The 12109-nt window shown below is 38.1% G+C and overlaps 1 protein-coding gene across 2 annotated transcripts in view; it reads left to right on the top strand.

The window, feature by feature from the left end:
* Rlip (Ral interacting protein) overlaps window positions 1-12109 on the top strand; it is an 81302-nt gene that overhangs the window by 26269 nt on the left and 42924 nt on the right. For both annotated transcript variants that reach the window (XM_067156480.2, XM_067156479.2), the window contains exons 4-5: window positions 1746-1948; window positions 8098-8214. In XM_067156480.2, coding sequence (XP_067012581.2) covers window positions 1746-1948; window positions 8098-8214 — 320 coding nt within the window. The remainder of the gene's footprint in view (window positions 1-1745; window positions 1949-8097; window positions 8215-12109) is intronic.

The raw sequence follows: 12109 nt of genomic DNA, 5'->3' as shown, positions 1-12109 counted from the left end.
CCATCTAGTAGACCTAGAGTAAATCGGAACATCGAAACTGACGAGCAGACAGCCAGATGGCATCAAATTGAAATGTCTGCACACGGGAGCTGAGGCCATCCGATTATTATTATTATTATTATTATTATTATTATTATTATTATTATTATTATTATTATTATTATTATTATTATTATTATTATTATTATTATTATTATTATTATTATTATTATTATTATTATTATTATTATTATTATTATCATCATCATCAAATACTCCTGGTGTGAGTCCCATACGCAGCCAACTGTGGTCCTTTACCTCCAGCCCCTAAATACCCTCATAACCATCTGCACCCTTTATTTATAACCTAAGTACTTACATTACTTACTTACTTACTTACTTACTTACTTACTTACAGTGATCCCCATCACTCCATGGTGGACACAGTAATTGAAACTGAGACGACTTTTCCTCTTGACAAAACTTACAACCTGATTTTTCATCGTGTTTACCATCCATCTCTGAACACTGTCGAGGGCTGTTTGCAGTCGCTCACAGTCCTGCATCTTATTTACTACTCTATACAGCATAACATCATCCGCAAAAATCCTTATCTGCGATTCCAATTGTTTATGTGTATAATTTATATATAAGAAAACACAGAGATCCAATAATACTGCCTTAAGGAACTCCTTACTGAGTACAGGATCAGATAATGTAATAATAATAATAATAATAATAATAATAGATGGGTTGTGTGTTCCTTTCTATATGTGATTTAAATATTATTTAATTATAAATAGATCATTATATCTATTTTCATTACATGTGATAAAATTCATTTTTGGGACCGTATTGAAAGTATTTGTATTAAATAACACTAGTATGTTTTTATTGTTCACCCACCTATTCAATACAATTTTTTAAATAATTTACATGTTTCGCCTATCAATAGTAGGCATCATCAGCCATATTTTTAATAATAATAATAATAATAATAATAATAATGTTATATGCTTTACGTCCCACTAACTACTTTTTAAGGTCTTCGGAGACAGCCATATTTTTTACCTTAGGAATAGATCAGGTACCTGATTGGAAATGACTTATGAATACTGTTAAAAAGTATGTCTTTTAAAATGGATTAGATATCGTTAAACAACTATTACAATATAAAAAGTAGTATACTATTACTTAATAATATTTGTGTTAATTGAGTCGAAAAACATGACGATTATTTGAGGTTTATGACATAGGTGGTTGATTCTTGATATTAAAAGATATTACAATAAAGATAAAAATCAGAAAGCACATTCCATTTAATTGTCAAATGATGTGTTAAAAACTTGAGGAAAGTTGAGCATTGGTAATGGTCGTTGGTTCTTGAAGTTGATAAGTATTGATTTTCATTTATATGCTTATAAATTTCGAAGAATTTACATATGGCGTGGTTCTTTTTGAGATAATATTAGATGGAATGCTGGTGCCGTAGGCTATGTTTAAGTTTATGTAGAAGTCATTCGGCCATCTTCTTTGATGTAGTATTTGTGGTAAGAGTTTTGATAGATATGGCTCTTTATTGTTGGACGTGTTGAGGTGAGTGTACTAGTATTGTATTGAATAGGTGGGTGAACAATAAAAACATACTAGTGTTATTTAATATATCTATTTTCACTGTCCTGTCCTCATTTATACACCAACATTGCTGTGTTGTTCGAAGTCTCCCTCAATGTAATGTTCCTTCTTAATTTTTGATTTTTCTCTAGGAGCCCTTCAAAATCCAAGAAATCCAAGTCTTTCAAGTTCCCTAGCAAGAAGGAGAAACGAGAGAAGTCGCGTGAGAAGGACGGCAAGGAGAAGGAGAAGGAGGCAGACAAGGACAAGAAGAAGGACAAGGAGGGAAAAGTGAAGTTAAAGTTGAAGGAACGCAAGAAGTCGAAACATGGAGAAGACTGCACGGATGCTGTCGGTAAGTTACCGACATCGAGCCTCATAATAGTTCAACCTGTTTTTCTTTTAGGAGAAATTTGTACCTGGGTGAATGCATGATGATTTACGTGTGTGCGCTATCTTTGGTCAAGGAATTAGTCTTTCCTTTGATTGACCATATGTGTTATGTGGATAAAGAGGATGGGGCAGTATGCTTACAACAGGGTCATGTCGTCCATATGAGCACCCCGTTAAACCTTTGCTTTGGCATGTTTATATACTCTGCCGGCCAATGTTCTGATGTTGACAGTCTTTTCAACTGACAGGGCTTGAACCGGCTTACCAGGATTGTCAACATTGTGTTCTTCTTTTTCAGTAGCTTTAACTTCATTTTGCACACTTCCACCTAATCAGCATTTGTAAATTGTATTGTAGAATTTTATTCAGACTAATTTATAGTAATGGTAAGACTAGTTCTGTTACTAAGATCAAAACTTAAAAACTGTAATCACAAACTTTAAAATATGATAAAGCTCTGTTAACCAACACTAAATCAAAAGTCAAGTTCAGAGGGGGAATTCTCTGAGCCATTCACCATAAAAACAGGTTTAAGACAAGGGAGATTGCTTGTCACCACTGCTGTTCAACTGTGCCTTGGAATATATAATGAGGGAATGGTACAAGAGTAACCCAAAGAACATCCAAATTGGAAGACCCAAAGACAACATACGTTTAAATCGCCAAGGTTTTGCCGATGACCTTGCTCTCTTGTCCAACAATATTCAGGAAACCAGACAAGTTATATCACTACAGGAAATAGCACAGAAAATATGGCTTGGAATATCTTTTGAAAATGCAGTAATCATGTTTACTGATCCGCCACTTATAAACAAAATTGCCATAGGAAACCAAGAAATCAAAATTGTAGATAAATTTAAATATCTGGGAGAAAACACAACATATAGCCTCAGTGAAAAGTCAGAATGGCATAACAGAATAAATAAACTGACCAGAGCACAATATGTCACCAAGAATACCTACAACAAAAAAGGCCTGTCAATAGCAACAAAATTAAAACATTACAAAACAGTCACTCAACCAGAAATAACATAAGCAAGCGAAACCATCTTCAAAACAACTAACACTGCACAAATAGATAAAATACTCAAGATAGAGAGAAGAATCATTAGAATGTGCATCAACAAATCATACCAAAAAGATGGACACTGGAGAGTATCTTCTAATGAAACAGTCTACAAGGAAATAGAGCACAATCAGGAAGAAACACATTTCATTTTTTGGACATCTGATCAGGACACCAGAGAACAGGATCATCAGGAGAATAATAGAAAAATTATGGAATAGTAAGTGCAACATTAAGTGGATTACAGAAATCAAGGAAGATATGAAATACAAATTACAGTGGAAGACCTAAGAAACAAAACCAACAAAATCAGGCAATTCACAGACAAACAAACCAGAATCAACAAACAGACAATAGGAAGGGTGATTTCCGATGAAGAAAGAAAGATAAGATCCAAGAGAATGAAGAAGTACTGGGCTGACAGGAAACTGAAAAATTCTTAGTATAAAATTGGCTAGAGTGGTCCAATGAAGGCTATAAAATGTAAAAAACTAATAAATTATATTTCTTTTTTGATTGAGTCTTCATGAATACCATTTACATGTCCATTATGTAACACTATAAAAACTTTGTTTTTGACCTGCAATTTTATTTTTTTTAAACATGAAACACACTAAAACACAATAAAATACAATTTTAATAATCTTAATCTTCGTCAAACTTCACACCAACTTTAATAAAGACCGTTAAAACTTTTGTTCTACCCATTTCTATCTTCCTATGAAAGTAGTTTATTGTTTACAATGTAATGCTACTGGTGAATAAGTATGAATGTGTGCAATAAATAATTATGAGGTATATGAGAGGCAGTTAACTCCCTAAATATCCTTGTTTTGATTTAGCTAACTACACTTCTACAATACAATTTACAAGTGTTGATTAGGTGGAAGTGTCCAAAATAAAGTTAAAGCTACCGAGACTGGTAAACCTATACAGAAATTATGAAAATCATAAATTACGATTTGTGTTATTCTGACGTTCTCTGCCATCTGTTGGATTGTTTATGAACAATATTTTGGTTGGGGATGAAGACAAGTTAAACAAAGGCCGTAGAAATGACCATCAACAGGAAAGGAACAAACTCAAGCCTCATTTCGGAAGGAGCAAAATTAGAATCAGTTTCTCACTTCAAGTACCTCAAAGCACAATTTCCATAGATAACACTGTCAAGCAGGAAATACGCATCAGGACATAGAAGGCATCAGACTTTCACAATCAAACCAGAAATCTACTCTGGGACTGAAAAATATACAAAAAAAAGCATGAACAATCTTGTACCACACCTACTTCGAACCGATTCTCTCACTCTACTAAACAGTGACTACAGCAGAATTCAAGCAACAGAAATGAGATTCATTAGAACTGTGGTAGCTGTGTATGGGCACATAATGTGAATGAACTGCGAGAGACCTGCCAAGAAATACTTCATGCTTATTGTCCACAGAAAGAGATCAGGGGGAAGGCCAAGGAAATGCTGGATAGACACAGTGATTTCAGATGTGGAGGAGAGAGGTCTCAAATGGGAAGATGTCCTGGAACAGAAGATGTACGCAGACAGGAAGAGATGACACGTGTTTGTACTCCACACCCGGGAAACTGTAGTTGGAAAATGATGATGATGATGATGATGATGATGATGATGATGATGATGATGATGATTGGATGGTTGGTACATTATTCTCCTTGGATAGCAACGTCTTGCTTTCCTTTTAAAGCACAATTTTGCTTCCAATCATGCTGTTGTTTTTGCGAATGGAATTCCCGTCAAGTTATATTCTAGTGTATATTACTGAAGTGCAGTGCATGTTTTACACGATATATTCTCTTGGTTACATTTTAACTTTGGTAAGAATGGATTCAAAACTAAAAGAACCAAGCTCAATAGCTGCAGTCGCTTAAGTGCGGCCAGTATCCAGTATTCGGGAGATAGGTTCGAACCCCACTGTCGGCAGCCCTGAAAATGGTTTTCCGTGGTTTCCCATTTTCACACCAGGCAAATGCTGGGGCTGTACCTTAATTAAGGCCACGGACACTTCCTTTCCACTCCTAGCCCTTCCCTGTCCCATCGTCGCTATAAGACCTATCTGTGTCGGTGCGACGTAATTAAAGCAAGTAGGAAAAAAACCCTAAAAGAACAAGATGTAAGCAAATTTTTGGATAAATAGAGTTCTTCTGATGATTGTCCATTGCCCTTGATGATGAATTGCGCCATTTATTTAGCACTGTTGAAAATGAAATGTTGCAGAAAGAGCAACAGTTTATATGTGATTCCGAGAAAAAGGAAAATACATAGCATCCCGGGCCGTTAGTGGCACTAGTGTTGTGCGTATAGCGACAGTAAAGATAAAGTCCATCGTGACGAAGGGGACAGAAATAAACAATCTTCCTCCTATCCATACGTGATTAAAATCCCTGAACTGGCCGAGAATCAACCGTGGGATCCTCCGACCCGAAGGCCTCAATGGTGATCATTCACCCAAGGAGGGGACCATACCATGGTGAAGTACAGGTCAGAATTGACTTGAAGATGGTTCAAACCCACTTTTATTAACACGTTCATTGAACATATTAACAGCATTTTCTGAATTGTATGGGACAAATCCATTGTGTTACAAATTAATGTTCTTATGGAAGGACAGAGTGGACTGTTCGCAATATAGAGTGCAATGGGTTAAGAGGAGGTCCGACGTCTTGTTGTTCATTAATTAATACTTTATTAACGGTAATACCATTTTCATGTTACACGTTCATGTTACAGTACTTGCAGTGCTTTGTAGGGCAGGGCTCTGAGACGTTGCTTACTGTACAGGAATAATGTTTGCACTTCCCCCAAAGAAATAATGACCGGACGACCGGGCGAGTTGGCCGTGCATGTAGAGGCGCGCGGTTGTGAGCTTGCATCCGGGAGATAGTAGGTTCGAATCCCACTATCGGCAGCCCTGAAAATGGTTTTCCGTGGTTTCCCATTTTCACACCAGGCAAATGCTGGGGCTGTACCTTAATTAAGGCCACGGCCGCTTCCTTCCGACTCCTAGGCCTTTCCTATCCCATCGTCGCCATAAGACCTATCTGTGTCGGTGCGACGTAAAGCCCCTAGCAAAAAAAAATTAACGTATCTTTCATAATGTCAAAAAAGATATCTTGAGACTGACTAACGTGAGGAGTTGCAATTCTAGTTGCTTACTAACTTGGTGGACCACTAGAGCAGATGACGGGCAGCAGAAATGAAATTCTTCAGAAGTTTGGTGCATAAAACAAGAAGAGAGAAGCTGAAGAATGAGCAAAATAGAGAAAGAAATTGTAGTGGAAAAGTTCCATGGTAAAATCGAGAAAAGCAGGCTTACTTGGTTTGGACATATTAAAAGGATGAATGATGACAAAACAAATGATGGAAAGGCAAATGAAGGGGAAGAGATGATGAGGATGATGCAAACAGCAGAAGAGTGTGTTGGGATGACAGGAGAGGAACCTAGATCTCCCCAAACCAGCTGTGATGATGATGATGATGATGATGATGATGATGATGATGATTATGCTTTCCTGTGAGACAACGTCAGGGCTTCAGTGTTCCATGTGAACTGATCTTAGCACTGCCCAAGTAGAAGGCGGTGATCTTTCTTGCCCCGTACATGAGCTGATTCATTGTGTGTGATTTCTTAACCCTAGAACTGGCAATGATAAATCTTGTGGTGGCAGCTTTTACTTGTCGAAATACAAAATATTCGGAAGATATGAAATAAATCTATGAACTTTTATATATCTACGTAAAGCTTATACACTGAGGATTGTCATGTGGATACGAAATTGCACAAATGTTTCGACTAGAAAAATGTACACTCTATTCAAAAAGAGAAATTCCCGTATTCAAAATGATAATAAATCTTTCGATCATATGTACATAAAACTGAAACATGTCGCAAACAAACTGAGATATGCAGATTACCGAGCTCAATAGCTGCAGTCGCTTAAGTGTGGCCAGTATCCAGTATTCGGGACATAGTAGGTTCGAACCCCACTGTCGGCAGCCCTGAATATGGTTTTCCGTGTTTTCCCATTTTCACACCAGGCAAATGCTGGGGCTGTACCTTAATTAAGGCCACGGCCGCTTCCTTCCCACTCCTACCCCTTCCCTGTCCCATGGTCGCCATAAGACCTATCTGTGTCGGTGCGACGTAAAGCAATTAGCAAAAGATATGCAGATTGTCAATAATGTATGTGTAAGGCACTATCAAAAGTTTCATCACTCTGAGAGCTATATTCTTGAAAATATTAGGGAAAGTGTATTAGCATGCCTTGCTCAGGAGGTGTGATGTTAGACCACTTTGTTGTGATAGATTGGTGTATGGCAGGTTCGTCATCACTTTCATTTCCCGATATTTGATGGAAGAAATAGCTGATACAAATTCCAAATTCAACTCGGAATCTGTTGATTCATTCTCTATATTCTCAAAGTCAGATCGGTCACTTTTATCTTCCAAAATTCACCATACCTCATCACTAATTTTCCATAATGAAGACTATGCATTTAGACACACAAGTAATATATTAACAGAAGTAAATAACTAACACCAAATGGAAAACTACAAAATAAAATGAAATAGAATAGCAAAGCAGAGCCCGACACTATAGCAATGGCACTCAAGCAGATTTATTTCCATGAATTTGTGCCCAAAGAGGTTGTAACTGTGAATGAAACTGAACTCGCTGCTGCTGTGGACATTGAGAATAGACTATTATGACATCTGTTAAAGAATTGAGGAAATTATGTTATGAAATACAAACATGTCAGGGACCAAAGTGTCAAATATGCGACAGTTGCCAGTTCTAGAGTTAAACGGTTTCTAAAATGATACAGTAGTGTAGGTGGAGTGGCATTGATTCAAAATAGGGCAGTACTGTATCCCACAAGCAGCATTGTTTGTTCTTGTCTTTATGAGTATGAGTTAACCAAAAATTTTATGATGCAGTCTTTCTCTTGATCTGGCTGTAATCTTATTTTTTGTACTAGAATAATTGTAGCAAATTCCTCTTTAATTCTTTCACAGATGAGCAGCCTGTGTTTGGTGTGCCTCTGGAGTTGGCTGTGGAGAGGAGCCGGTGTCATGACGGAGTTGACATCCCGCTTGTTGTCCGAGACTGCATAGACTACGTTCAAGAGAATGGTACGTAAGCCTCAAAAAATGAGGGAATATTTAATGGAAAAACTCATTCAGAAAAATGAAAAGAAAGAGAAAATACGATACACACTATGACGGGTCGGTGTGGGAAGGACCCTGTGCTGTCTCGTCTTTCATTCCTCCTCGGCCTCTGATACGCTTGTTTCTACTTCCCAGCTTCATCAGGAGAGCAAACATCAACACTCACTGTCTCGACACATTTTCAGTCTTTACCGTATAATCCTGAATACCACCCACCACCGAATAAGACCCGACCCTAAATTTGAGACGGCAAAATACGGAAAAAAAATTAAAAATCAAATAACTTACATACCTATTTAATTTTCTTCAAATATACCACAAATATAAATTCAAACAGCTTACAATTAATAAAATCATCATAAAAATCGTAAATAAAATCTGTCCAATACTCAAATCATTCACAATTCACTGTCGTCATCTGAAGTTTCATCATAGGAAATTTCATCGCTGGCATCTTTCCACAAATAGTCGTCCTCACTACCGTCCACTGAATTTAAAAAATTCCACATTTCTCAAAGCTTTTGGACACTAGATTGTTGGGAATGCGCACCCATGCCGTCTTGATCCAGCTGCATATTAGTCCCACTTCAGGCCTCTTCACTCGTCCGGTTGGTGTTAACGCGGGATCACCATCAGACATCCATTCGGTGAACAGCTGTTTCATTGCAGTTTTGAAAGGCTGGTTCACGCACGCATCCAACGGCTGTAGAATAGAAGTGAGTCCTCCGGGAATTATCGCAAGACCGGTTTTTCCTTTCCTCATCATATCTTTTACGGCGCCAGTTGTATGTCCTCGGTAACTGTCCAACACAAGTATGTTTCTTATGTGTAACAAAGCTCCCGGGGGACGTTGCCAAACGCCCTGTCCATCCAGCTGGACTCACGTTTTCTAACAGTAACACCGGACGGCAAATTTGCTTTTGGAAGTGTTTTCCTTTTCAGAACCACATATGGAGGGAGTTTGATTCCGTCTGCTAATCTGCACAACATTACCATGCATCGTTGCTTTTCGTTACCACCTGTTCTGATAGTTACACTTTTAGAACCCTTCGTATCCACTGCATTTTTTAACGGCATTTCAAAATAGATAGGTGTCTGGTCAGCATTCCCAATTTGCAGCAGCAAATAAGAATTTTGCTCCCTCAAATGAATAATGTGACGCTGAAAGACCATTAATTTTTCTTCATATGCTCCAGGGAGATGACGTGAAATAGACATACGTCTCCGAATGGACAATCAGTTTCTCTGATAAATTTCAGATCCATCTGCGGCTTGCAGTAAAACCCTGTGTTTTGAGTTCTTTTGAAATCTCCAGTGCTTTCACTTGACACATTTCACTAGAAACACCATATCCTAACTCATGTTTTTCTGTCACAAATTTGTGGAGTCATTCTTCAGTTTCCGGAAACACTGCACTCTGCCCACAGAACGCTCTGCGATCGCCGTTACTTTTTAGAAGTTTTTCCTTCACAAATACACAATTCATCAATATCGCAGTTTCTGCCAACGGTTCGATTTCTGTATATTCCAGCTTCGCTTACAACTTTTTAAGTTTCTCACGCACAGTAAATGACCGCAGATGCCGTTTTGAATACATCGCTTACTATCGAGACAGCACTTTCATAGGACAGATACGGAACTCGAATGTGAGCGAGGTAGACTTCTGTAACCAACAGTTTTGACTCTCACAAAGTACGATATCGTAGGTTATGATCTTCATTTCCGTGTTGACGTTTAACTAATAAGATAAAGTTTAAGGTATGTTCCACCATTCAACACATTGTAAAAATATATTAAATTATAAGAAGACCGGTTTCGACTCCTTTGGAGTCATCATCAGTTCTTGGTGAAAATGAAAACAAGGGGAATCTGATAACGATCATCATAACGAAAAACCGTGTACCTATAGGTGATTGCAGGGAAACACATCAATGGGTTGCTAGACATTTCCTTGAAATGTAATGTACACTTGGCAAGCTGAACTTGAAACTTAAGAAGTTCCCAGTTCTGGCTCTAACGCTCTTGTGTTCATGGAACACGGAACACTGGAAACACATATACTGGTTGAAATTATATACAAACACGACACGGACACTTACAATGATATGAAACCTTGGCTCTCTAAGAGTGTTCTTGGACTTGACAGTCCTGTTTCTATCTGAAAAAAATTGGATCAAATACACACACATTGAAGCAAAATGTACAAAGACATGGATCTGGCCTAAACTGTCGCACGTCCATGGACACGGAACAATGGGAACACATGCACTGTTCGAAAACACACACATACGATATGAAACACTCATAATGATATGAAACATTGGCGTTACAAGAACGTTCCTGGGTTTGATATCCCGCAAGATCAGCTCTTCGCGCACCCAGCATGCCAGCGACACTTGTAAAAAAATGACGATCGAGCATCTGTAGCAACGACTTTCATATTTACCGTATATTTACTCATATTCTTTGATTTACCGTATTTCATTAACTTACATTTCGCATTTACATACCACTGTAACCGCCTGCAGTGGACATATCGGGTTCTCAGGAATGTCTGGGAGAATAAGGAGGTCCCTGAGGATTGGCAAAAAGGAATAATCATCCCAATTTTCAAGAAAGGTGATAACAAAGTTTTAAAGAACTACAGGGGAGTTACTCTAATATCTCATGTTGCTAAGATAATGGAAAGGATACTGGAAAGTAGAATAAGGTTGAGGGTTAAGAAGCAGATACAGGAAAATCAGTTTGGTTTCAGAAGTGGAAGGTCAACAATAGAACCCATTTTCATTATGAGACAACTAATGGAAAAGCATTGGGAGTACGGGAATGATATGGTGATGACATTCATTGATATTGAAAAGGCATATGACAGTGTCCCTAGGGCGAAAGTTTGGGACAGTCTGGTGCAAAAAGGAATTGGACAGGGATTAATAAAAATGATCATGGCATTGTATAAGGAATGTTGTAGTTGCGTGCAAACACAAGTTGGCAGGACAAGTTGGTTCAAAATAACTAGTGGGCTGAGACAAGGATGTGTTCTATCACCAATCCTGTTTACAATAGTAATGGATGACATCATGAGAACAGCAAAAGCAGCATATGGAGGAAGAGAAATGAACATGATGTTATTTGCAGATGATACTGTGATTTGGGGAGAAGACGACAGGAAGGTTCAAGAACAGTTGAATGTGGTGAATGGGAAGATCGAAGAATGTGGATTGAAAATAAGTGTAGAAAAGAGTAAAACTCTTGTTATGACTAGAGGGGAGAAAGAAGGGAAAGGTCAGATTAGACTTGCAGACAAGCCCCTGGAAGTAGTGGAAACGTTTAAATACCTGGGGAGTGAATTAATGGAGAATGCTCGACTGGATGCTGAGATTAGTAAAAGGATTCAAGCTGGAAGTTGTTTCTATCATAGTGTAAGAAATATGTTATGGGACAAAGATGTGCCAATGGAAGCAAAGGATACTATGTACAAGATGTATTACGTACCCATAACAACTTACGGAGCAGAAACTTGGACAATGACAAAGAAGGATGAGAGTCGAATACAGGCAGCCGAAATGAAATTCTTGAGGAGTATGATACAGAAGAGTAGAAGAGACAAAATAAGGAATGAGAAAATCCGGGAAGAAATTGGAGTGGAAAAAATGACTGATAGAATAGAGAAGAGCCGACTAAGATGGTTTGGGCACATAAAGCGAATGAGTGATGAAAGAATGCCAAAAAAGGTGATGGAAATGCAAATCCAAGGAAGGAGAGGCCATGGACGACCACGATTGAGATGGAAGGATACCATCCAACGCAGAATTATAGAAAGAAACCTGGACTGGGACACAGTGTTGGAGGAGGAGTGGTG

The sequence above is a fragment of the Anabrus simplex genome, chromosome 12 (genome assembly GCF_040414725.1).
Source record: "Anabrus simplex isolate iqAnaSimp1 chromosome 12, ASM4041472v1, whole genome shotgun sequence".
Taxonomy (NCBI): Eukaryota; Metazoa; Arthropoda; class Insecta; order Orthoptera; family Tettigoniidae; genus Anabrus; species Anabrus simplex.
The sequence above is the reverse complement of the archived record's forward strand: the minus strand, read 5'-3'. Positions and strand labels throughout refer to the sequence as shown.